Source organism: Siphateles boraxobius, unplaced genomic scaffold, assembly GCF_051911475.1.
Source record: "Siphateles boraxobius isolate OS27281-9 unplaced genomic scaffold, OSU_SipBor_1 5, whole genome shotgun sequence".
NCBI classification, from domain to species: Eukaryota; Metazoa; Chordata; class Actinopteri; order Cypriniformes; family Leuciscidae; genus Siphateles; species Siphateles boraxobius.
In genome coordinates, this window is record NW_027509141.1 from 17,081,605 (window position 1) to 17,109,456 (window position 27,852).

At 42.0% G+C, this 27,852-nt stretch overlaps 1 protein-coding gene across 1 annotated transcript; it reads left to right on the forward strand.

Annotated features, from left to right (window-relative positions):
* Positions 1-12,951: 12,951 nt before the first annotated feature.
* On the forward strand, positions 12,952-27,184 carry krt99 (keratin 99). The gene is made up of 9 exons (XM_077202978.1): positions 12,952-13,386; positions 21,203-21,331; positions 21,641-21,723; positions 22,317-22,473; positions 22,586-22,747; positions 23,667-23,792; positions 25,814-26,034; positions 26,170-26,267; positions 26,365-27,184. Exons 1-9 carry the CDS (start codon positions 13,102-13,104, stop codon positions 26,469-26,471), a joined length of 1,368 nt encoding a protein of 455 aa, XP_077059093.1. The 5' UTR covers positions 12,952-13,101; the 3' UTR covers positions 26,472-27,184.
* Positions 27,185-27,852: the final 668 nt, after the last annotated feature.

Below are 27,852 nucleotides of genomic sequence, written 5' to 3' on the forward strand. Positions count from 1 at the left end.
CAACATAGTCACGACAGACTGAAGTTTGTCTACTTTCAGATGGAGGTCATTGAGCTGCGCTGCGAGCATATTGGCAGACTCAGTTGTGAGGCTGTGTACCTTGGCAGGTTCAGGTGCAGAGGATGTCGGCAGTAGAAAAGGCTCAGTGACTGTGGAACGTGCCCTCTCACACCGACCAGCTACTTTAATTGCATCCTCAAGTGTAGTTACACCAAACTCATACAGTTTAGTTTGCAATGAAAGTTCAAGTCCAGCTATAAAGCGTCGCAAAATTTCACCTTTGATGGCAGATTCTCCATAATCCGGAAAAGCCTGGTTAACAAGGCGGGTCAAATCAGCAGCAAACACTTCAAATGGCTCGTTGCTCCGACGCGGTCTGGCATTTAAGTATGTTTGAAAAGTTCTCAGTAGCTGTTTGTGATCAAAAAATGTAGCAATCTTGTTACATGTACTGTCATAATCAGCTTTGATGTCATCTGACAAACTATCCCAGTAACTGAATGCAGCACCTGCCAATCTTGAAGGAAGTACTTTGGCAAGCTGAGGTTTGTCCATACCTGAGGTCTCGCAGCATACTTGAAAACGACGAGCCCATTGAGAAAAGCTTTCGTTGCCATCCCCAGTGAAGTCTGGAGGTAAAACAGCTCTGAAGTGCACTTGTGGGGTTGTTACATTGTCTTCTGCCATGTTTGAAAAGAGTAATGCCAATGCAGTTGTACCAACCAGTTCAATCCAGCAAAGTCTTTTATTGATAATGATTGTCTGCAAGTTGGACTTATACTGTGACTTTTGTAGTGAGGATGTATATATAAAAATGTTGAAAAAAAAAAGTAGATGAACACTTATAACAAGTCTATTTTATAAGTCACATTTGCAGTGCTTTCTCCTTTTACTCTCGGCTATGTGCAGTTACCGAAGGCCGCCACAAGAGGGAGACACGCGCACACGTTTCAGAAAAAGTGAGCGTCGTCAAATCCTGGCAATGAGCCAACTTCGAACCGTCGAGATGCAGGCGTCTTCTTTACTCTTTTTTTTTTTTTTTTTCACCAAAATAAACGAAATATATAACTGTAGCCTACATGAAAAGAAAACTCACACGATGGTGAAAACAATAAAGCTGCTCTAAAGTTATAAATATAGTCCGTATGAATACAGTCCATGTAAATGAAAACGTTACACGTTAAGCAAAACGCGTTCCAGTCTGAGTTAACCCACCAGTACAACTGATCCAGTCTCTATGATGAAAGGGCAGCAAATATCATATATTTTTCGTTTTCGTCACCATAAGTTACCCGTCCAGCATAAACTTCTCCAAAGAGGCCGGAGACCATCACCGCTTCCACCAAATATGTAAGGCGTGGGGTTTAACTGTCCGTGGATTAATCTCAAGAATGACGATGGACTTGGAATATTGACGGCTAACAACTTTTATTGAGCAGAGTGTTAGAATTAGAGAGCAGAGCAACACCACACTCCTCGCTCGCACCCTCTCTATCCCTCTTTCTTTCCCGCACTCCCGCTTCTCATTACATCATCCTCTCTCTGAGGACTCAACACCAAAATAAAAGTCCTTAACAAAAAGATGTGAAAATAGAATACAATGAATATTAAACAAAAGAAACTTCACATTAGCCTTTCTGGTTCCATAGTCCCAAAGTCAATGTTGTTGTTTTTGTTGTTGTTAAATGGTTAACACAAGCTCAAGATATGTTCGACCCACTGCTCTGCACATTTTGTAGGTCTCTCCTATCCGACACACTGACTGCTTCCGAAAACTATAAAAAATGCTGCCTTCGGAGGACGCATTCCAAGATAGGAAGGCATTAAGGCACGTCCGAATTCAATGTTATCTTCACTTCCTGTCTCCTGAGCTGGGATACCTTCACCTTATAGATTTTTGAAGGCAGCATAGATGTATCCTTCGCTCCTTTTATATCCCATAATCCTATGAATTCCATTCGGTGACAGTTGAGCTAGAAAAAGAAAGATGGCGTCTGAAAGTTGCACAAGAAATTACATCAAAAGTGCAAAACCTTGGTAGAAAATGTACATTTACACACAAACTAACCACCAACTGCAACTTTCAGATGCCAACTTTATTATTTATATTAACTGTCACAGAAGGAAAGCACTGGATAGTGATATCAGAGTGAAGGATACATGCTGCCTTCAAATATCGATCAGATGAATGTATCACAGTTTACAAGAAGTGAAGCTAACATTGGATTCAGATGTGCCTTTATGCCTTCTTATCTTGTAAAGCATCCTGACGCATCGCTGTCGGTACAAGGACATGAGGAGTATCTCACCCCCTTAGTGGTGCCCTGTTTCCAGACACATAAAGAGGCGCTGCAGCCTCTTGCCTGCTGCGTAAGTGGGTGACGGTCGTTTCCAGCAGTATCAGAATGGGTCATCACAGTTATAAAATTTGTACACGCAGACAACCCAGTTTTAGTAGCGTACTGGTGTTGGAAGTGTCAGATAGGGATGTGCCCATATTGTGAGCATATATTCATTCTCTCCTAGAAAAACAGGCGATTGAAGTGGCACGCTAAAGCACTGGGAAAGCGGTCTGTACAGTCGCTATTTTCAAGTCCCCGAGAAGGACGGGGGTCTTCGCCCCATTTTGGATCTGAAACAGCTGAATTGCGTACTGGCAAAGCGCCCATTTAAAATGATTACTGTGAAGCATAATCCTCGTGCGTAATCAACCTGGGGACAAGTTTGTGTCGGTGGATTTAAAAGACCTGGATTTTCATATCAATATAGACCCTTGTCACAGACACTTTCTGAGATTTGCATTCGACACCGCTTGGCCCAGTCTCATTAAATCCGATTGGCCCAGTCTTAGTATGTGCTAGAAATCCACAAGAAATAGCTTCTGGATCACTTGTTGTGCCTAGGGCTGTCTATCAACATTCGGAAGATAATGCTCCATCCCTCACAGATTCATTGCGTTCTTGGGTATGATCCTTGAAGCGATTTGATGCAAGCGTGCCTGTCTCAGGACCATGTACAATTGCAACTCAGTGCTCACGCCATATTCAAGCTGGGAAATCGGTTTCTCTGAAGTGTTTTCAGAGGTTACTGGGACTGATGATGGCTGCAACAGTAGTGTGCCGGCTTGGACTCCTTCATATGAGACCACGTTAGCTTAGGCTGAGAGCCTGTGAGCAGTGCACTGTGTGCGCATCTTAGTGACTCACGGCTGTATGGGCACGATGATCCCTTGGCTTGTAAGGACCATGGACCAGCAGGCCCAGACAGCAACATAGTGTCAGCCCAGATCCGGACCACATCTGGGACTCGTGGATTCCACATGTACCAGATGTGGGCTGGATCTGGGCGACATTATGACTCTGGGGGGGTCACGATAGGCAGAGAGGTCGGGAGTAAATTCGTAATGACTGATGTATCGTTGATGGCCTGGAGAGGCCTATTCGATGGCAGGCCCTTAGACAAGTGTGCAGTCAGTCAAAGTCGTACATAAACTACCTAGAGCTGAGAAATCTTTAGCTTTGCAGCATGTCATGTCCTGGTTCGGACGGACAACGGATTGTACATCAATCATCAAGGGGATTTTCCTTATTTCCTGCAAAGGCTGGTGGAAGGTTTCCTTTTGAGGGCGGACTGGAACCCCACATCGATAAGGGAAGTCCATGTTCCCAGCCGTCTGAACTGCAGCGTGGACATACTGTCCACAGTTCACGGAGAATGGAGGCTACACCCTCAGACAGCCCAGATGATTTGGACCCTGTTTGGAGAAGTGGAGGTCGATTTGTTCGCCTCGGAGGAGAACGCGCATTGCCCGCTGTTCTTTTCACTGATGAGTGCTCCCCTAAAAGGGCAAGTCAAGCCACTGGTGAAAGAAGCACAAATATGCCTTTCAAAACCATGCTACTTGTGCTGCACAAGATCAGGAAGGAATAGCAGACCGCGCTGCTGCTTGCTCTGAACTGGCCCACCCAGCTGTGGTTTCTAAAACTGGTGGATCTTCGGGTGGCTCCCCATTGGGAGATTCGGTTACTGAGGGTTGGGCACTATTTGGCAGTCCAGGCCGGTGCTATGGGACCTGCATGTCTGACAGGTCAGTGGGAGGGGCACTCAAAAAATGAGTACCCACCGACCTGTGCTGTGTCTGTCATTTTGTGTTTCTACAGGACTGTTTGGATAACGGTGCACACCATCCACTCTACAGCTGTATATTGCTGCCATTTTCATTTTTTCATCGCCCACTGATAGTCGCTCAGTAGGTGAGCACAGTTTTGTAGCAGGGATTCCGAGAGGAGCGGGACGGCTGCATACCTTTCGTCCCATGGTACTTGTATGGGATTTTTAGATGACTGTATGGTCATGTCCCAGATGTGGATATCTGTCCAAAGTATTGTTTACACCGTTTAGAGCACAGGTTATAATGCTGCAAGTGCTTGCTTCTCAGGAGACTACATCTCCACCACATCCTTTATGCCCTGTTCATGCTTTGCATGCATATCTGAACAGGGGCCTATACCATGAAGCCGGTTTAGGTGGCTTGCCAGCTATGTTTCAGTTTAGTTTGCGTCAACCCTGGGTTTTAGGGACCATGAAAGTGGGTTGGCTTTTAGAAGTGTTCATCGCCATAGTAACTTACGCTCCACGGCTAACCTGGTCCGGGGCAGGTTATGTTTTAGGTAAGAGGTTGCAAACTGAACTTGGACCAATCAGCTGTGAGGAAAGTGACACATGTCTGATGCGATAAAGTCACTCCACCTGTTTCTACTCCAAATTAAAGGTCACTACATAGCAAATTATTTTTAAAGACAAAATCGTCTGGTTTTAGTGATGCTTATTTAGAATAAAAAATTTGTATGATTTAGATATTATTTATGTAATTATTATACCCTTTATCAACCACACATGTACAATTTTAGTTAATCGATTATTATTACGCAGTTTAAATAAATAAATATATAAAGGTAATATAAATACGCTTTAGCATTAATAGATGAAGCTATAAAATGACTACATGTGAGCTTAAATGTTCAATTCTCTCTATACCTTTATCAGCTGTATAAAATAACTTCACAACTTTTACGTGCACTGATATACAGTAGCGAGACTTTTTCTTTTAGTTGTCCTCTTTCATATACACCTGTTCTCTTTCATCATCTCGTGTGCGAGATCCACCTATGGGAAGGGCATCCGTACCTGACCTCTGCAGAAGCATCCAATTGCACCAAGTCTGGCTAGACAGACAGAAGCGCGCAGCCAATGCCAGGTGAGGCCACACCCCCTCACCTACGGGCATATAACATCTGGGCGCGCTGCTATTCCTCAGTTGACATTCGCTTCTCGCGATCTCTGCATCTCACAGCTCGGTTGATTTTTTACACTGCTCACCTCGTGTCTTCAGGAGGACATATCGACCAGATCAGCCTCCGCCGGACGTGACAGTTGTTTATTTTTCATCTACTGCTGCTTTGCATTCGGAGCCGCCCACGCTCTCGCTATTTTCACCGTTTCTCCTCACGGCTGCCCGCCACGGATTTCTCCATTTTCTTCGCTGGTATGTCAGTGTCTAAGCCTGCAGCCTCTCCAAGGGATAGCATATCACGGGCCTGCCCGGCCGCGTGTGGTGCCCTTATCGCAGCTAAGGATCTTCATCAGCTTTGCGTGGTATGTTTGGGTCTCAAGCACGCTCGGGAAGCCCTGGAGAACCCGGAGAATTGCAGTTTCTGCCTCATGCTGCCTAGGAAGCTGCTTAAACGTTGCTTAAGGTGGCAGTGACACAGTGCACCGGGCTCAGCCCTTCTGACTCGGACGGGGGACACGGTGATGACGACGCGGTACCGGGGGCCTCCCGGGGCGCAACGTCTCTCGTCTGGGCTGACCAGCCCAATCCCGCCTTCCCCGAGGAGGACATCTTTGGGGACAACCTCGCTCTCGTCCACGAACTGCCCGGTTCTGGCGAAGAGCAGGATGCGGCCATTCTTGGGGTTTCAGAGGACGAGGAGGCCATCCCGCCCTCTGGTGTTCCCCAGGCTACCGCCCACGCGGTTCTGCCTCAAGCCATCCTTCTGGAAGTGTGTGAGCGAGCGGCCGCTCGTCTCAACATCGAATGGCCGGCACCGCAGAGCGCCACCGACCAGGAGAGGGATATTTATGATGGGAAAGTGCTGGGACCTCCTCCCGGCCCGAGGAAACAACTCTTCCCCATCCTCCCGGCGTGCGCGAAGCACATGAGAAATTATTGGAGCGACCCGCTCGACTTCAAACACGGTCTCACGGGACTCGAGGTTAAGGACATGGCGGCGCACGGTATGGGCGAACCTCCCGCCGTTGAGCCTTCCATCGCCAGGCACCTTAACCCCGCTCAGGGCGGGCTGCTCGCTCCCCCTAAGCCGGTCTTGCCCAACAAGATGGACCGTTTTGCTGCCTCCGTTCACCAGGCAGTTTATAAGTCCTCTGCCGTGGCTGTCAGGGCCCTTAACGTTTCTTCGCTCCTCTCCGCCTACCAGGCGGAGATCCTCGAAGAGTTAGGGCAACAATTGGAAAAGGGAAATCCTTCTGAAACCCTGTGGAAGGAGATCCTCACGGTGAACGACCTCGTCCTCGACGCTCGGCAGGCCGTCCAAGCTTGCGGGCGCTCCATGGCGCTTTCCGTGGTCGGAGAGCGCGCGCTCTGGCTGAACCTGTCGGGACTCCCTGACAGTGAGAAACGGCGCATCGCGGGCGCGCCGGTGGAGCCCGGCCGGGCTCTCTTCGGCCCCGCCGTCGCACTGATGCAACAACGGTGTGACGATAAGAAGAAGGAGGATGAGGCTTTCAAGCTTTGCCTTCCCAGAAAGTCAGTCCCACGCCAGGCGCCCCCTGTGCGTTTGCCTAACCCACCGGCCACGGGACGACAGTTTCATCAGGGCAAAGAAAAGCCCCGCAACAAACCACCCCCTCGGCAACATAACCCAGCACCTACACACAAGCACTGGGGTAAGCCCGCTCCCGCCGCAGCCGCGGCCGGGAGACCTGCGAATTCCAACCCCACCGACTCGAAACGCAAGCGGCCTGCCTGATGTTCAGCCGATGGGGGCTTCGAGTCCATGTTCACGGGCCGCAAGCCCTTCGGACTCCCCTCCTCTTCTAGGACCCCCGTCCAAAAGACCCAGGGGGTCCCGCGGATGGGTCAGCTCTCCGCCTGTAAACGAGACTGCCCAGCTCGTGTGTTCGAGAAATGTGTGTTTTCCCCCCACGTTCAGGGGGCCCTTTGTGAGGGAAAGTTTAAGCTCAGTGACACCACACTGCCCACACTCTGTTCCCATCACTCTCTCAATAAAGGCTTCGGCCCCAGTGTTTGCCCAACAAAAAACACACAAAACACAAAAAAATATGAATCAAATGAATTCGTTTCGGAGAGAAAACCTCTCTCCGCAGAGAGAATTCATCTCACTGCAGAGAGAGGAAATCCCTCCGAACCCCTGCATGTCGCCTCTAGTGTGCCCACTAGATGGCGCCATTGCATCACAAATAAACCTGTCGGTCTCACACAGCTCCGCTCTGGCCCGAGCGGGAGCTCTCGCGAGTCACGAAGCGGCTTGGCGAACCGTTTCAGCTCCCGAGTGGGTGATGCGTACAGTAATGCAGGGTTACAGATTGCAATTCGCAGTAAAACCCCCGCATTTCAACGGCATTCTCTTTTCTCACACGGAAGTGAACGCCTCTCACATTCTGAAAGAGGAAATTTCATCTCTCTTAAACAAGGGAGCGATTCAGGTGGTATCCCCCAATCTGATGAACCAGGGTTTTTATTCCCGTTATTTTCTGGTCCCGAAAAAAGACGGCTCTCTCCGCCCTATCTTGGACCTTCGAGTGTTGAACAAACATTTGAGGAAATACAATTTCAGAATCCTGTCACAAGGCGCACTCGCCCGTGCCATAAAACAGAACGACTGGTTCACATCAGTCGATCTGAAAGATGCTTTCTTTCACATAAGCATCTATCCTCCGCACAGGAAGTTTCTTCGTTTCGCCTACCAGGGCATATGTTACGAATTCACAGTTCTTCCGTTTGGACTCAGTTTGAGTCCCCGGTCTTTCTGTCTGTGCGCGGAGGCGGGCTTAGCACCTCTGAGAATATCAGGTCTGAGAATCCTGATTTATATAGACGATTGGCTCATCATAGCCGAATCAAAGGAGAAGATGTTGCAGGACACCGGCCGTGTCCTCGCGCACATCACATCGCTCGGGTTCCAAGTGAATGTGAGCAAGAGCAATTTCACGCCCAGTCAGAATGTCATTTTCCTGGGCTTGGAGTTGAATTCGGTCTCCATGCGAGCGCCCCTCTCTCAAGATAGCGTTCGTTCTCTGATGAACTGTCTGACGCAGTTCAGAGAAGGGGCGAAAGTGCAATATCGCACATGTCTCAGGCTGCAGGGTCTCATGGCTTCATCCACCCAAGTTGTGCCATTGGGACTTCTGAGGATGAGGGCGTTCATGAAATGGGTCTTGTCACTACATTTCAGCCCGATTCGCGACCTTTGCCGCTCGGTAACAGTGACACGTGCCTGCTCGGCGACCTTGCGCCACTGGGAGAGCGAGAACTTTTACGCTATGGCTTATGAAGCAAAAGGAGTGCAGCCCCCAAGGGGCATCAGAGCTCATTCCACAAGGGGCTTAGCCGCCTCTTGGGCTTTGTTTAGGGGAGTGTCACTGCAGGACATCTGCTCCGCTGCCAGTTGGGCTTCTCCTCATACCTTTGTGCGTTACTACCGGCTGGATGTCACCAGAACCTCGGTAGCACATTCGGTTTTAGGGGTGGGGTCTTCTTAGCTCTTCCCTGTACCCTGTTGAAACCAATAAGAGTGAATGGGCCGGCTGGTCATGTTCATTCTTGCCACCAAACATTTACTTCCCGTTATGGGTATAGTTTATGTGCCTTGGTGGGTTGGGGGTACTATCATGTATGTGTCTCATGCATGCTTCATGTCCTGCTTGTCCACAGCAGTTGGTGTGGCGTCACCTTTGCAGGTTCATGATTAATGGACGTGTCAGGCACCGCCTCCCCGAGGTGACCGTCTTTCTCTGGTTTTCAGAACCTCACTGTGAGTGTATTGGGCAATCGGGGAGCTGTCCATGTCTCTCCCAGAGGTGGATCTCGAACACGAGATGATGAAAGAGAACAATAGGTTACTATTGTAACCCCGGTTCTCTGAAACATAGAGTGGAGAGATCCACCAGCTTTGCCCCGCTTGCCGCACGAGAAGCGAATATACTTACTGAGGAATAGCAGCGCGCCCAGATGTTATATGCCCGTAAGTGAGGGGGTGTGGCCTCACCTGGCATTGGCTGCGCGCTTCTGTCTGTCTAGCCAGACTTGGTGCAATTGGATGCTTCTGCAGAGGTCAGGTACGGATGCCCTTCCCATAGGTGGATCTCTCCACTCGATGTTTCAGAGAACCGGGGTTACGATAGTAACCTATTGTTTTCTTCTTGCTGTGTAAATTTGTTTTAATTCTTACTATTTTAATACTTTTATTTAATAAGTGAATTGTGCTGCTTCTCTCGCGAGAAATCAATCTCAGTTTCACTCTTTCTCAACATGTGATTGGCTGTTCGCTACTGATGTCACACTTAAATGACTAAACTCAGGATCAAAGCCTGAGTTGACAGAGAAAGTTGATGATCAGCATCATGGTACCAACAAAGGCTGGTTGGATTGGTTCGGTTTTGTCAACTCTAAACTAATTCTGTAACCCTGAGTTTGTTCACTTACCATCATGGTACAGGCCCCAAGTCTAGTAATTTTATGATGTTTTATTAACAAAGTTCGGGAGGAACACATTCAAATGATCTACCCTATCATCACGTCATTCCAATCATCATTATACTGTATTTTATTTGCAGCCAGCCATTTATAATTAATTTAGCACAAAAAAAATTTTTTTGTCAAAAAAAGATTACTCCATGAATAATACAGCTTTTATACAGCTACTATTATGACTGTCTTGAAGACAGTGTCTTCATCTTTATCTCACGTGAGTGTACATCATTTTTCAAATGAATTCGCAATTTGGTGACACAAACACATATAGTTGCAAATATATTTATTGACAGATCATAGTACAGAGTTTTTACTACTTTGCATGCAGTCTCAGTTTGCACTCCGGCGCCCAAAATCTACCCAGCCTTGGTAATCTGTAACACAGTCCTCTCGTTGGATGATTTCTGCCCAAAACACGAAGAACAGCAAGTAAGAGCGAGGCTTTGTTTCTTCTCATGTTTTTATCTTCAGAGACACGCACCTGATAGTGCCTGTAAGAGCTGCCGGGACATGAGTTCGCGCTGATCCTCCGATAGCTGCAATGAACGCCTCACAAGGGCCTGCAGTCTCTTAGGTGTCTCAGGTGGTCTCTCTGGAAGGCCTGCCATTGCCCTTGTGTTCGCAGGTTTGTCTTTAGACAGAGGAGAAGCCACGCACGCCACTGCCAGTATCGCTATAGCGATCAATACAATGTACTTGGCCATCATTTCTGTAAAGAATTATTGAAAGTATTTAAAAGCAAATAAAATAAAATAAAATAAAAACGACCCATTCCTGCTGGAAATCCATGTTAGCATAAAACAAATTTAGAACATGTTTGATGGTTTAGCTGCAGACTAGTTATTAGCTGGTTGCTTGTTTGTTGCTAATCCAAGATGTTGTGCCAGCAAATGACCAATTTAGATCAGCAACATACACATTTATTCAAACTAACGACCAGCTAAACCAGACATCATATTCCAAACACAGATAGGCTACTATCTTAAGATGGTTTCTTTAGTAAGGAAATATAAAAGACATTAAAAGTAAAAGCAGATTTACAATACCTGAATAGTGCTGAGCCAGAAACGTTTTATCAGAGTGCAAGAATAAAACCTTGTAATACAAAATACCTGGTCAGGCCCCTTTTATTTAATTTTCAGGTAAAAAACAAAAGTGTTAATCAATAGATTTGGATAATTATTGTTCAGGAGGAGGAACATGCTTAAGCCGAATACGTCAGACATGACAGTAAACCGAACATGACATGGGAAATTCAATAGTTTTTTATGAGAATTTAACAGAGCAAACATTACAAAACCATATGATCAGGAAAGTCACGGCACTTAACTAATGGGAAACAACATTAAGTACGTGGCCTGTGAAAAAAAATTAGCACTGTTTTTTTTTTATTCATGTCAGCACCCAAGTTCTCATCTAATCATTTGTTCTAATGTAATATTATATGATGTGCCATCAATAAGTGATATTTTTTTTAAACTATCGTATTGATTAAAATTAACTGATGGTGAAAGCCTGTGATGCCGTGCTTTTGGTTTTATTGCTGGAGAGGAGTCTGTTGCTTCCTCTCAGGACCATTAGATGTATGTACCTAAAGATTTTCCCCAAGATCACAATCCTCTGCTATCATGTGTCTGAAGTGAACAAATAATTGCCAATCCACCTTTTAAAGCATAGCCTATATTGAGGTATATGACATCAGATGATGTGTTGTATCCTTCTTTATTACTAGTATTCCACTTTTCCATATCTTCAGAATTAGCTAGTGATGACATAATGGGACAATGATGTGATCTATAAACTTATGTTCAGTGAATACATATAATGACTTAAATGCACCCATTCTATGATAAACATTTTTACATTTCTGATTTAAATTGAATTTTGATATGTTATTTTAATATTTTTTGGGGGACATAAAGTAAGAATGTCAGGCTGATGATACAAGTATCCCCATATCATAATAAAGAAAACAGCCTCATCACAAGGATAAAACTCTTTGAAAAAAGAATAACTATGAAAGGAATATTAAAAATGACAAATCTGTCATCATTTACTCAGCTTCATGTCATTCCAAGCATGTTTGAATTTCTACTGTGGAACACAAAAGAAAATATTTTGAAGAACGTTGGTAACCAAAACGTTTTGGATTACAGATACTTTTATTGTATGGACATAAAATGTATATATATATATATATATATATATATATATATATATATATATATATATATATATATATATATATATATATTTATATTTATATTAAAATCTTTTATCTGCAAAACTGCAAAGTCATGTGGTCCAAGCAACATGAGAAGGAAAAAAACAACATCAAAGAGCGATTATATGAGTAATGGTAATATAGTAAATGGAGTAATAATTAATTAATTCATATTAACAATACATTTTACCTTGGAAATCGTTAAAGTTACATTAGACAAAAGGAATTTCTTTTTCAAAAGAAATATGCATTTTACAGATTTAGGAAATCTGCCAAAAGGGACTACATGTCATGCAATTACAAGTGAATACACTGAGTGAAATATTTTCATCAGAATGGGTCGGGCCATGAATTTGCATGTTCTGACAGTTGAAGTCAGAATAGCCTGACATCATGATTGATTTCCTAAGAATGTTTCTATTCACCCTCTTTAAAATGTCAACATGTAAATTGCCTTTACAAACACACCAGCAAAACTTTCATTACAACTTGTTTCATTACAAGTTACGACTACATTTTAAGATACGGTGATCTGGTATTAGGCTACTGATGTGTTTTTACAACATTCTGACACATAGATCCATTAATCATGATTGATGGATATAGTTCACGTACATGACATTTGAGTGCAAGAACAATGTTTGTCATAAGAACTAAATGGAAAAGCAAACCTGAGTTATTCTTTAATACTTTCACGTATAATTAATGGTTGCATTTAAAAGAAGAAAAAGTTTTTTTTTATAAAAAACACTGTTAATAGTTATAACTGGCACATGGCCAATACAAAATATCAGTTTATACAATACAACAGTTAAAGAAAGATGTAATCTATTGAAGATACAAATCATTTTACATAGTTTCGAAGATCAAGGGTGCGACAGCGGGTTTGTGAAGTTAATGGTTTTAATAAGCGCCCGTGCACAGGCGGGTCTCCGCTCACATTCCATCTATTCACTGGAACTGGAAACCTGACACCATGTGGGATGCAGCATATATATATATAAGTCAGTCTTTAGTGGAAATTAGTTTAGATGTTTAATTTCGACATTGAAAGACATCCTTCCACAGATCTTCTGACTTAGCCATGTCGGTCCACCGCAGTAGTAAGACGTTCAGCACTCAGAGCGTGTTCGGGTCAGCCGGCCATGGTTCCTCTGGTAGACAGGTCATGAAAGGATTGGGGAGTTCAGGGGTGTCTTTGTCGTTTGGTGCACAAAACTATGGCAGTGCTGTGGGCTACGGTGCCCGCCTCTCCAGAACTTTGTCCACTTCATCCTTGACGACGGCTGTTGACGAGGTCAAGCTGTATCCCAACGAGAAGCAGACAATGCAGAACCTCAATGACCGACTGGAATCTTACCTGAAGCAGGTAACATACCTTTTATTGGTTAACTTGAAAATGTAAAAGAAATTAGATGAAGACAATTGAATCTTATATTTTTATAATGAATCCTGATGAATGCTTTATAAAACACATATTTGTAAAAAAATAAAATAAATAAAAAATAAATAAATATAAATATATATAGGCCTATATATATATATATATATATATATATATATATATATATATATATAATACTTGTCATTGTCTAAGGTTGTTTAATTCATAACTGTTTCACTTATTAAATGTTATCTTGTTAAATTCTGGCCAGAACCCCCAAAATCTTAAATACATTTTTTTAAATTGTATAACATTGTATATTCACATTACTATAGTATGCACATTATCTGAATATGCATTAATTAAAAGTAACAATTACTAAACATATTATTCTTTTTATGTCATTTCATTGCATTCTTCTCTGTGTTTTTATCAAACAATTTTTTAGAAAACATTTAACAGTAAATTTAGTGTCACGGGAATGCATTTGGGTTACTGTATGTGGAATTATTGTTTTATTTTCACATCCACATGAGATCCAAAAAAGTACATTGTTTAGACTAGCATTAGAAACAAATGAAAAAAAACTTTTTTGAAAAATGATATGTGATATGTTATTCATATGTTATGGTATGGCCACTGTAGAAAACACCAGGACTCAGTGCATCGTGGTTTAAAAAAAACAAAATGACATGTATAGCAGAGAATTTCTAATAGAAGAGAATTGGCACATTCTGGTTACTTCAGGTTTCTGGACTGGCAGCAATAACACGTCTCTGTCCATGCGGGGGCGCTCGCAGGCGAGTGTTGAATGAATAGAGGCCGTTTCTCAAAACCAAGAATGCAAAGAACGGACTTGTGTTCTTGGGGAGAACGCTCTTGCTAGTTGTTCTTGGAAGAATGAACTTACAAGGTGACGAGCACACAGAACGCTGCTGACAGTTTGAGGCGATGTGTTCTTGCTGGTATTGCGCAATACCCCCACACAGCGCCGTCTTCAGTAGCCTACCCAAACATAACAAGAATTATTGATGATAACAGCCCGGTTTTTAGCATGACTGGCCGGTTGGCTCGCTAGCTACACCCGCGTGCGCTTATGGAGATTCTTCACTACCGAAAATGTTTGAGCATATTTTCGATTCGCCATAAATTTTCGTAAAAATGGCAATATTTGAAATCTACACAGTATATTTCTCGCATCAAATGCTATCAGAAGTGAATTTAGTGATGAAATAGCATACGAAATTGTAGAAAAACGACTTACTGTTGTTCTGCCTTTCTGCTCCACGCTCCTTCCTTGAATGCCGAAATGAATGCTGGGATATATCTGCCGTCAAGTTCACACAAGTTACCAACCGATGCATCCTCGGTAAAATGGGCGTGTCAAGAACACTTCCGGGATTTTTAACCGTTCTTGCCAAAATGCAAACTTGTGTATTGAGACAGTACTTGGGCAGCGAATGATGACGTTTCACAAGTCCACAAGAACTAGGGGTGGGGGAAAAAATCGATTCTTAGATGCATCGCGATGCGGACGTGGACGATTCTGAATCGATTCACAAATGTCAAAAATCGATTTTCAACAAAAAAAAATTTTTTTTTTAGATATGTAGCCTATTTATAATGACGTAATATTGACGGAACGCAAAAGACGGAACTCTGAAGCGCGGAAGTGCAGTGCCCGGACCGTCTGTCTGTGGCGTGCGCACATAACAGAGACGCGATGGCTGAGCGCGAAATCCAAACACCCTCCTCGTTAAAAGCTGACGTGTGGAAATATTTTGGCTTCTATGAAGTTGAAGGGGGAAAGGAGCTGGACAAGAGCCACACTAGTTGTAAGCTTTGTAGAATAAAACTAAAATATTTCGGCAACACGACAAATATGAGAAGCCATATGACACGTTTCCACCCAGAGGAGGAAAAACACTCGGCTGTACCAGAGCCGTTTCTCTCTATGGCTCTGGGCTGTACCGGTGTTCAGACGATTTCTGCTGCCTTGTCGAAAAATGCTACCCAAACGCGAATCGATCATAGATAATGTTGATTCATTCTCTATTGTTTCCATAATGGTGTAAATCTCACAATATTATAACATCGTTATTTCATTTTAATCAGGGTAAGTGTATGGGGAGCATATTTGGATATTTTAAATGAACTAGCAATTATCACATTTGATATAACAAGTAAAAATGACAATATTATATGAAATAAAATTATAATAAAATTCGAAGTTAAGAGTACAGTATAATGTACTGTTTTTATTTTTAAAACGCTGTGAAAAGTAAAAATTATCATCAAATATTCATCTTTGACCTGTCAAAGTTTCCTACAAGTCTCCACAGCAAGGATGCATAGATTTATGGGCGTGGTAAGCAGAAGAAAAATGAGTCTCCACATGCACCAGTAAATAGCACATCTCGATGGGTAGCATGAATCGTCAGAACACCTGTTGTTGTTATATTATTAATTTACTACAAGTATGCTGCTAGTTCAGGCACACTTTATTTTCCTGTTGGTTCTTTTGCAATGTTAATAAAATATATTGTACGTTAATTCTTTATGGGTCATTACTTTGTACTTTTAAAGCAAAGTATTTATATTCACACACACACACACACACACACACACACACACACACACAAAAGATTCAGATAATCGATAATCGCTTTTGAATCGAATCGCAGGCCTCTGAATCGTAATCGAATCGAACTGTACGCGGTGTACGCGCTCAGAAAAGCGCTCGTTAGAACCGCGCATCAACACATGAATGACTTGTTAGCACATGCAAATAATGAACTTATGTGAACTGCATTGTCCTGTTCCTCTGCGTTAACATTTGATGTGAATATACGTCGCGTTGTAGCCTATGCTGAGACGGAGGCGCCAGAACTGCAACTGATAGAATGCACGATAACTTACGACATTTCTTCAAAAGCAGATGGTGGATATATTTTAATCCACGATCATAAATCGTGATATCGCACACCCCTAAACTAGCGTAAGCTCATTATCATTTACATCCACTCACCACAGACAACATGAACACTGCACAGAGAGTTTGCACACACAAACCACTGTTATAACATAAAGCAGCTGCGTGCATGGTTGGGCATGATTGAAGGATTTTGACTCCGCGCAAAGTGCGCTCCCTTAATAATTCCTAAAACGATGACATCAGTTAATCGCGATCTCACATCTCTGTTAATATCAATTAAGCTGACTGCACAATGAATCTTTCATAATATATACACTTTGTTTGTTACAATTAGGGGATTTGTCAGCATACAGAGCTCTGAACAAAAAGTCCGTTTTGAGCATCTGGTTTTGAGCAGTGAGGGGAGTCTATCAGAGCTTCTGATTGGCCTTTGCGTTGAAGAAATCAACACGTATGTCTGTGATTGGCTACATCGCTCAACGCTGCAAACGTGTTTTAAAAGGAAACTGGCCTGTAAATCTTTTCTATTTTGTATTAGTTCTTGTTGCTTTTCTGCAAAAATGTATTAGTTTTTATATGTTTTATTCATAGATATTTCCAGTTTGCGGGTAATGCGGGAGTCCCGCGAATCGTTTTATTCTCACTGCAACGCGCACACACACAGAGAGTGCATTGCCGCTCGCACTCGGCCATCAAATCTAGTCCCGCGCCGCACTCTTTTGCATTGGGAGTGCACTTCTCTAGACCAAGGGCCCGGCCCGAGGATAGTGACGGGAAATATCGGCCCGCAAGTTCGGGCTCGGCCAGAGAATAAGCTCTAGTTCCTTTGCGACTGATGTATCGATCTTGCCGAATCTGGTACTCAAGATGGCGGAAGACAAGTTTTAGAATTGAGTGACGTCAGTGAGGAGACGTTGGTGACATCATCTGATCAGAATCAGAATCAGAATCAGAAAGAGCTTTATTGCCAAGTGTGCTTGCACACACAAGGAATTTGTTTTGGTACTGAGGCTTCCAGTGGACATATACAAATACAACATGAAACATAATACTACAAATTATAAGAATAAAAAATAAAAATATAAATATATGAGAATAAAACTATCACAGTTGGGTTTAGTCAGAATAGACATTTTCAGATTTACAGATTATGAACCTATTTACAGTGTTTTGAATATTATAAATAAATAAATCTACATATAAGTATCACCTGAGTTGTGGGATATTGCACTAAACAGTGGGAGTATTGCACTTACAGGCATATGCCTTGGGAGGAGTGTTAACTGTTCAGGAGGGAAATGGCCTGTGGGAAGAAACTGTTCCTGTGCCGAGATGTTCTTGTGGCCAGTGATCTGAGTCTCCGTCTTGACGGTAACAGTTCAAAGAGGTGGTGTCCAGGGTGAGTGGAGTCTGTGATGATTTTACCTGCTCTCTTCCTCACTCTGGAAGAGTACAGGTCCTGGAGGGATGGCAGGGGGGCACCAATGATCCTCTCCGCAGTCCGGACTGTCCGTTGTAGTCTCCTGATGTCTGATTTGGTAGCTGAACCAAACCAGACAGTGATGGAAGCGCACAAGACAGACTCAATGACGGCTGAGTAGAACTGAATCAGCAGATCCTGTGGCAGGTTGAACTTCCTCAGCTGGCGAAGGAAGTACAGTCTCTGCTGGGCCTTTTTCACAGTGGAGTCAATGTGATTGTCCCACTTCAGGTCCTGAGAGATGATAGTGCCCAGGAACCTGAATGACTCCACTGCTTCCACAGTGCTGTTCATGATGGTGAGTGGGGGGAGTGCTGAGCTGTTCCTCCTGAAGTCCACGATCATCTCCACTGTTTTGAGCGTGTTCAGCTCAAGGTTGTTATAACTGCACCAGGCAGCCAGCTGTTCAACCTCCAGTCTGTAAGCAGACTCGTCACCGTTTCGGATGAGACCGATGACAGTGGTGTCGTCTGCAAATTTCAGGAGCTTGACAGTGGGGTCTTTAGAAGTGCAGTCATTAGTGTACAGGGAGAAGAGCAGTGGGGAGAGAACACACCCTTGGGGAGCACCAGTGCTGATTGTGAGTGTCTTGGATGTGTGTTTCCCCAGTCTCACTCGCTGCTGCCGGTCCGTCAGGAAGCTGGTGATCCACTGACAGATCGAGGATGGTATGGAGAGCTGGGTCAGTTTGGCTGTGAGAAGACCAGGCATGATGGTATTGAAGGCCGAACTGAAGTCCACAAAGAGGATCCTTGCATAAGTCCCTGGTCTGTCGAGATGTTGCAGGATATAATGCAGTCCCATGTTGACTGCATCATCCACAGACCTGTTTGCTCTGTAAGCAAACTGAAAGGGATCCAGCAGGGGTCCAGTGATGTCCTTCAGGTGGGCCAGCACCAGTCTTTCAAACGACTTCATGACCACAGACGTGAGAGCGACAGGTCTGTAGTCATTAAGTCCAGTGATTTTGGGTTTTTTGGGGACAGGAATGATAGTGGAGCGTTTGAAGCAGCAGGGAACTTCACACTGCTCCAACGATCTGTTGAAGATCTGCGTGAAGACCGGGGCCAGTTGGTCAGCGCAGGCTTTTAAACAAGCAGATGAGATGCCGTCTGGGCCTGATGCTTTCCTAATCTTCTGTTTTTTGAAGACTCGGCTCGCGTCCTCCACACAGACCTTAAGCTCAGGTTGGATGGCAGGAGGGGGGAGTGATAATTGGAGAACAGGAGGTGATGCTGAATGTGTGAAGTGCAGATCAGACCGGGTGTGTGGTGTGAATGAGGGCTTTTCAAACCGGCAGTAAAATGAATTTAAATCGTCAGCCAGGTGTTGATTGTCCACAGATCGAGGGGATGGTGACTTGTAGTTGGTAATGTTCCTCAGGCCATTCCAGACTGATGATGGGTCGTTGGATGAAAACTGGTTTTTCAGTTTATCAGAGTAGTTCCTTTTAGCAACTCTGATCTCCTTTGTCAATCTGTTTCTGGCCTGGTTATACAAGATTTTATCCCCACTTCTGTAAGCATCCTCTTTGGCATGACGAAGGTGTTTGAGTTTCCCAGTAAACCATGGTTTATCATTAGTGAATGATAAGAATGTCCTGGTAGGAATGCATGAATCCTCACAGAAACTTATATATGATGTTACAGTATCTGTGAGCTCATCCAGATCATTGGTAGCAGCTTCAAAAACAGTCCAATCAGTGCAATCAAAGCAGGCCTGTAGATTCTGCTCTGCTTCATTAGTCCATCTTTTTACAGTCCTTATTCCAGGTTTAGCTGATTTCAGTTTCTGCCTGTAGGTCGGTATGAGATGAACTAAACAGTGATCAGAGAGCCCCAAAGCTGCCCGTGGGACGGAGTGATATGCATTTCTTATTGTGGTGTAACAGTGGTCCAGTATATTACTGTCTCTGGTGGGACATGTAACGTGCTGTCTGTATTTTGGTAGTTCACGGGAAAGATTTGCTTTGTTAAAATCCCCAAGAATGATTAAAAGAGAGTCTGGGTACCTTTGTTCCGTTTCAGATATTTGTTCAGCCAGCTGTTGTAGCGCCGCGCTCACGCACGCGTCTGGAGGGATGTAAACATTCACGAGAATGAAAGAGGAAAATTCCCGAGGCGAGTAGAAGGGTTTACAGTTTATGAAATGTGCCTCTAAATTAGGAGAGCACATCTTCTTCAGTGTTGTTACATCTGAACACCAACTTTCGTTAATGTAGAAACACAATCCACCACCTCTCGTTTTCCCCGTTAGCTCCGCGATGCGATCCGCTCGGAACAGCTGGAAGCCCGGCAGATGTATTGCGTTGTCCGGTATGGCTTCACTCAGCCAGGTTTCAGTGAAGCACAAAGCAGCAGAGTTTAAAAAATCCTTGTTAGTGTGGGTGAGGAGAAGAAGTTCATCCGTTTTGTTAGGAAGGGATCGGAGATTCGCGAGATGAATGCTGGGGAGTGCAGTGCGCAGGCCGCGCTCGCGGAGTTTAACCAGCGCGCCGGCTCGCTTCCCGCGTTTGCGTCTGAACGCGCGTTTGAACAACAACGCTGCCCCTCCGACGAGAATGTCCAGCAAAACGTCCGAATAATCAAAAACTGTAGAAAAGGTTTCTGGTGTGTGTTTCCTAATGTCCAGTAGTTCGTCTTTGGTGAAACTGATAGGAAAAGAATGACTAAACGCAGAACAAACAAACAAAAACAACACAATAGCTGGAGAGCTCCACACCGAGGCAGCCATCCGCGGCGCCATCTTGGATCTTGATATTCATGTATAGGCTAAATAGGCTCTGGTAAAAAGTAGTCCCATTCAATACAATGTGTCTGTCTGTGTCTCCCAAAATGCCTGATAAATATGGTGTCCAGGTGTCCTCTAAGGTGGAGATGTATGAAATCAATGCCTTGTTTTCTAACAGAAAGACATATTTTAATTAGAAACCCTGAGATGTTGATATATGACAAACAATTTGAAAATGTGTCAAATTTAAATGATAATTACAAAACATTATCATGAATTTGATTACTAAATTAATGTTGTGAAACCTCCAAACATTTGGTATCTCTGAAAAGCCCTGAATGTGCTCTTTACAGGATATCCAGACTGTGACATGTCAGAGAAACTCACTAAAACATAATGTCCACTACAGTGGACAAAAGTCTATTCCTGGGTCCCAGGAGGATATAATTAGTTATAATGGTTTTACTCTACATATTAAGGCTTAATAAAAAATGTAAATAAGATAAAACTTTATTTCTCTAATTCTAAATCAATTCTACATAATTCCTCAAATCAAAAGATGCAAGATTGAACATTACAAACTGCAACATTATACATTGAGAGAATGTTTTGTGATTTAGACTTTGTCTAATTATTGTGCACGTTTTGTGTTTTAGGTGCACTCTTTAGAGCAGGCCAACAAGACACTCGAGCTGCAAATTAAGGAGTTTTATGACAACAAGAGCCCGATGCAGAGCAAAAACATCAGTGCTTATTTGACAACCATTTCTGAGCTCAGCATACAGGTAGAGCTGCTGTCACTCATCAGAAAGATCACACCCCTGAAATAACCGAAATGGCATGAGATGAACCCTGCCTCACCTTATGCCATTATGCCATGTTTTGTGTTTAAAAAATATCACAAATACAACTGGACAGTCCTGTTTAGAGCTGTTTAACATCAGGGTCTAGCTGTTAACAAAACCTAAAATCTAGTTGCATTTCAGCTAAAGTCATTTTTTCTCTTTTTTAATTCATCCATATAGTTAGTTATTATGCTCATTGAAAGATTAACATCCCTAGATCAACCACCCATTCTCATTTGTCCTTGAAAGATTCAAAGTCGTTTTGTGGAGAACGCGAAGCTCCGTCTGAAGCTGGGCACCACCAAGCTCGCCACTGAAGATTTTCACTTAAAGTATGTGATGTGTAAAGCAATATTGCTTTACTAATATTATTATTAATATTATTCAATACTAATATTACTTAGAATTGAATTTTCACTGTTGGTTGAAATAGCATCCCAGAACATGGTATCGGTCCAGATCCGGCCCACATCTGGAACATGTGGAATCCACGGCAACACTTTATTTTGATGGTCTCTTTTGGACATTCTGTTAACTATTAGTATTTGCAACTACATGTCAAATAACTGTCATTAGAGTATTAGTAGACTGTATGATTAATATCTGCTTACACTTTATTGTGATGACCCTCCGACAGACATTCTACTGACTATAAGTAACTTTACAAGTACATTTCAACTTATTGTAGCCTACAACTTATTGTACCAGTCTACTAATACTCTACTAACACTCTGATTAGAGTTAGTAGACATGTATGTGCAACGTTACTTATTGTCAACAGAATGTGTTAAAGGGACCAACAAAATAAAGTGAAACCGAATCCACATGTACCAGATATTGGGCCGGATCTGGGCCGACACTATGTTGCGGTCTGGGATATGATCTTAAAATGGCATATGATCCTTTTCCTCCTTGGCTGTGGCAGGTATGAGACTGAACTGAACTTGCGTTCAGTTGTGGAAGCAGATACGGCTCGACTGCGAGGGGTTCTGGGAGAGATGAAGCTGTCCATTGGAGACCTGGAGAACCAGCTAACTGGACTGAACGAGGAGCTGCTGTACATGAAGAAGAGCCATGAGGAGGTCACCTTACCATTTCACTGCAATCGTTTGGTCTTGAATTATTTCACAAGAAGGATCAAATGTGATTTTTGGAAGACTAACTGCTCTTTTCCCTGCTCCTCTTTCTCCACAGGATCTTCATTTGTTGCGAGAGAGGCAAAGCGGCTCTGTGAACGTGGAGATGGACTGTGCAGCTCATTCAGATCTTGATAAGGATCTACAGGAGATGAGAGCTCAGTATGAGATGCTTATGGAGAAAAATTGCAAGGAGGCTGAAAGATGGTTCCAGAGCAAGGTGAGCCAGTAAGACAAGTCTTCCTCTGCAAGAAAACATTATCCTAGACCTAGCAGAGGCGGGTGAACTTTCTGAAAGGATTTTAACATATAAAAAGAGTGGAATTCATTGTCTCGTTGCTTTTGAAAAAATAATAATCCCCTAATAATGTTTGAGATGGCAGCTGTCTGATGGTATGCTTTAGAACAATTGATTGTTTTGTCAGTTGGAATGTGATTGCGATATTCAAGTAATCGTTAAAGTCTTTCAGCTGTCAAAACTGTTGACATATTTTGTTTTTGTCTGGCTTAGTCAATTGTAGAGGCAGGAACTGCTAAAGCAAAGTTATTTTAATTCAGTCTATAAGATGTCCTAAGATAATCCAGCACACTCTCATAGCAATTCAAACCTATTGGCAAATTAGTCCAAATTTTTTAGAGTTCATACCCTTGCATTAAAATGTTTTCGTACAATCTGCTTACACTCGTCTGAGGGTTAGGAGTGGGGTTACGGGTGGATCCTTATGCTAATATTTTCTAAAAATCATACATTTTTGTATGACTCGAATTGTATAAATTCATACAAATTCGCCACCAATTCTAATGTAAATTAGTTACATTTTCTCATGAATTTGCCTTGGGTCATCAGTTCAGTCTGCAGTAACACAACAGTGATGAACTGAAATCAATATTCAGATTCCAACTGACCAGAACTACCTTTTTTTTTTGGTCATGTGTCACATATACACTAACACCAGGTATATGTTCTCATTCAACACTGCGTGCAATACCAGTTGTATACATTTGACAACTAACCCATATGCTTGCCTCGCATCTCTTACGTAATACACTCCCAAAGCCTTATGGGTAATGTAGTATGAAATACATCCCAACACATCATGTATGTATTCCTCATTACTTTGTGCGTTTGAATATTTTAGGCGGAGGTGTTGCAGACTCAGGTGACCACCAGCTATACTGAAATCAAGACATCTCAGACTGAGCTCACTTCTGTGAAGAGAACATTCCAGAGCCTGGAGATAGAACTACAGGGGGTTCTCACAATGGTATAATCTTGCTCTTGCTCTTTCTGAAGCCGTACCTTTCTCTGGCAGGAGATAAACGAAAATCTCTGCTTATTTTTCATGATACAACAGTTAGTTCTAGTCTTTGAATGTGATTGTGATTGGCTGAGCACCGTTCCATAAGCCATGATATATACTTCCCACTATTTGTATCACTCCACTTGTCCTTGTCAAACCAAACAGCTTTCTGATGGTCACCAAGACCAATGTCTTTCACCCAAACACAAAATTCCCGATCGCGTAGATTTCTATTAAAATGAAAGGATGTTGTCACCAAACAACTGTAGGCCTATGTGACAGCACTTTAAATGTGACCGCACATTTTTGCTGTATTTCTGTCTGGAAAGCGTAAAAAGTAACTTCTGTGTGAGCTGTGCTTTATACATTGCTACACTACTGACAATAGACAACTGACTTTTTCTAGACATTAAATTTTGCCCAAATTTTACTCATGTGGCTGCACCTAATTTTATGAGCGAAATTCCAGACATTTCATTGACCATTTTATGAATGAGTCATTGAATCATTCAAATGATTAGTTCAAAAACACTGATTAATTCCAGAAAGAAACAAGTGAATCCCTGTGTCTGGACATGCCTGGTTCAATCCTATAATTTGTTGGATTTTATGTCCCCATTAAACAATACTGTATATTTTACATAAAATGTTAATCAACTTTCCTACCACATGGTTTTCATGGATAGATGATCATGTACCCCAATTAACACAAATTTATAATGATTAGTGATTATAATAATAACGTGTCCCACTTGTCCCAATCATGTTTTCTCAACTTCACTTTGAAATAAAGGTTACATAAATAGTTCTAGATTAGCCATTTTTAGAATTTAGTAGTCTCTTTGACATAAAATAAACACACAATTGATTATCTATTTCTTAAATCTGTAAATCCATAAAATTAGTCTATGTACCTCAAACTCCAGTCCACCCTGTTACATTGGTGCTATTCCCTTTAAAATCTTGAGCATATGCCCCAAATCCCATGACTGGCTAGAAGTGACATCACTTCCTTGGAGGTAAAGCAACTCCAAGAACAAAGTAAGAATCAGTCATAAACTTTTCTCTATTTTCCTCGTTTTTTAGAAGACTTATCTAATAGCGTAAAAAAGCAACATATCCGTACGGGTCAATTTATACTGGATGACAATGTTTGTTTGTCTGTTTAAAATATATTTTATATATATATCTATACCTAAGTGTAAAACTTCTGCTAGCATGTTATTCCTTTCTAGCTAATAACGGGCTTAATAAACATCCACCCAAAAACATCCACATGCACCATTGTAACCATTGTAAAAATGTCATGTAACAGGGTGGATATAGAATGTAAAAGTGAAATTTGAAATGTTTGGTCAAAATTATTTGGTTATACCAGCCTGAGCTTCACCAGTGTGTTGAATAGACCTAAAAATAGTTGAATTTTAAAGTTTTTATCAACAAACCTGTTCAGCCCTGTTCAGTTCAGCTGGGACAGTAGATCAAGTGACAGTGACAGCGTTTTATTCATAATGCCCATTTTCATATTATATAGAAGAACATACCCTTTAAATGGTTGCGAAGTAAGTTTCAAACCAAAAGTAGTATCTACTAGACAATATGCAATTTCAAACACAGCTACTGTCTTTATGACTGAGTCATTGAATTATTCATTCAATCGATCTGTTAAAAAACAGTAGGTAAATTAATTGTCGTGTGTTGCCCGGAGATGCATCATTTTTCATTCTGCTGTGGCAATATTGTGTCTAAAATGTAAGTTGCTCAGTGTTCATATCTTGTTTTTTGAATGATATAAAATCATTATGACAATCAAAATTGTGCTGTTAATCTGAATCATTTCCTGCCACCCCCCCCCCCCCCTCTCAATATCCTAATCAATAAAAGTAGCTTTAAAAAAACATTTCAACCACTTAACATGGTTTATAATATGCCATTTCCCCTTGAGTATTTAATCTCCCCATGCGATGTTCAATCATTTTCTCCAGAAACAAAACCTGGAGCAGAGTTTGGCTGATGTGGGCATACGCTATACTGTCCAGCTGAGTCAGCTGCAAATGCAAATAGACCACCTGCAGGAAGAGCTACAGAGACTCAATGCCAACATCCGACAACAGGCTTCCGAGTACAATCTGCTGCTGGACATCAAGATGAGGCTGGAGATGGAGATCGCTGAATACAGGAGGCTGCTGGAAGGACAAGCTCAAACGTACGTAGAACAGATTTATTTAAATTTGCTCTGTTTATGTGTATGCGACTTGTTGTGAATGTCAGTTCAGTCGTTGACCTTATGTACTGTATCAGCTATGAGACCCAGGGTTTATCGTTGTGTTGTGTTCTGTAGGACCGTCATAAGCACGTCTGAATCCTCCATGACTAAAACCTCCATGACCGAGACAGAAACAGTGACCAAAACGATAGAGATAAAGAAAGAGGAAGAAGGTGAGTGAAATGAAATGTTTTATGTTGGTCCCTTCATTAAGTCAACATGGAGCAGAAATGAATGGAGCTAGTAAATGTGTCTTTTGAACCCTTACAGAGTATAACCCTCACCTCCAGCGCAGAGTGAAGGTCATTGTGGAGGAGATCGTGGATGGCAAAGTCATATCTTCTTCTGTTGAGGAGAAAATCCATGAAATTAGCTGAGAAGATAATGCAATAACAAAAATAATCATATTATGTAGACTCTAATGACAAATGGTGTTTTTGATTTGTTGTGTTTTGGATACTAGCCACTAGGTGTGGCTGTACATCAATAAAATGATCAGCTATAGTCTAAATTAACTTAATGTGAGGGTTGAAACTAAAATATGAGTAAGAGACTGAGATCTAAGCAGCATTCTCAGTGTGAGGCAAAGAAGGATTTTATTAAACGAAAATCAAATGTGAACATTGACACTCAGGAAATGGTTTTATTTGTGCCAGTGAAAATAATGTTTATTAAAAAATACATAGGCATACCCTGTTTGAATGTCACAAGGGTTAGAGTCAGTGCAAAATAATGGATTAATAATGGACTTCTTAGCAAATAATACCTGTTTTTTCATTTGAAACAATGACTATAATATAATAATATAAATATAAGCACAATATTGTGCTATTGCTTCATTGCAAACTCACACTTGGACACACTAAGGTTTTAAGGAAATTATTCTTTGCATTTGTTGAAGTTTTGATCGTTACCATTGTGCAGAAGAGTATGGCTTATGGATAGCTTGTGAATAACTGTATGTTTAATTTTGAAGTATGTTCCCTTGATCATAGAGCTAAAACTTTGTTGCAATGCCTGTGCAGTAACAAGTTTGATTCTGTGCTGTGTAGGTAGTAAATAGTATTTTAATAAAACAATATATGTCAAATATAAGCAGGTCATTTCCATTCATTCTAATTAGCAAATTTCACTAAAAATATTAAATTCATTGTGTCATAGACTAAATAATTTAGGGGATTTTACATGATGTATTTAGGTTCCATTAAAGAAATCGAGCCTTAACTACAGTACTCATTGTAACATTGTTACCATAAATCTTTTAAGTAAATATCAGTAACATTTTTTACAGTGTACTCCTCTACAAATGCACTAGGTGTCATAATACATCCATTATATGTACTGTGATAATATAATTTCTGTCCATCTGTACATTTTCATATCTTTATCGTATATTAGATAAAATACTAAATTCACAGTTTGTAAAGATGGAAAACACAGTATCATAATTAAGTGTACACGAGTTTAAAGAAAATCACTATTTTAATTTGAGCGAATGTTGCCATTTTTGTCATCCCCGGGTGCTTTGTCTATGATAGGAAAAATATTCAATTTACTAATAAATATTTCAGTTTATGCACCCTTTTTAATAAAAATGTTTCAAACACAACATTTGTTACTAATTGTGTGTGTGTGTGTGTGTGTGTGTGTGTGTGTGTGTGTGTGTGTGTGTGTGTGTGTGTGTGTGTGTGTGTGTGTGTGTGTGTGTGTGTGTGTGTGCGTGATCCTTAATTTCACCTTCCATCTTCTTACAGTCTT

Bases quoted from the DNA above. Each gene is read 5' to 3' on its own strand.
- krt99 (XM_077202978.1), top strand. From the start codon at position 13,102: ATGTCGGTCCACCGCAGTAGTAAGACGTTCAGCACTCAGAGCGTGTTC. The intron at 22,748-23,666 runs GTGAGCCAGTAA...TGAATATTTTAG, and splicing joins AAAGATGGTTCCAGAGCAAG to GCGGAGGTGTTGCAGACTCA. The intron at 23,793-25,813 runs GTATAATCTTGC...CATTTTCTCCAG, and splicing joins TACAGGGGGTTCTCACAATG to AAACAAAACCTGGAGCAGAG.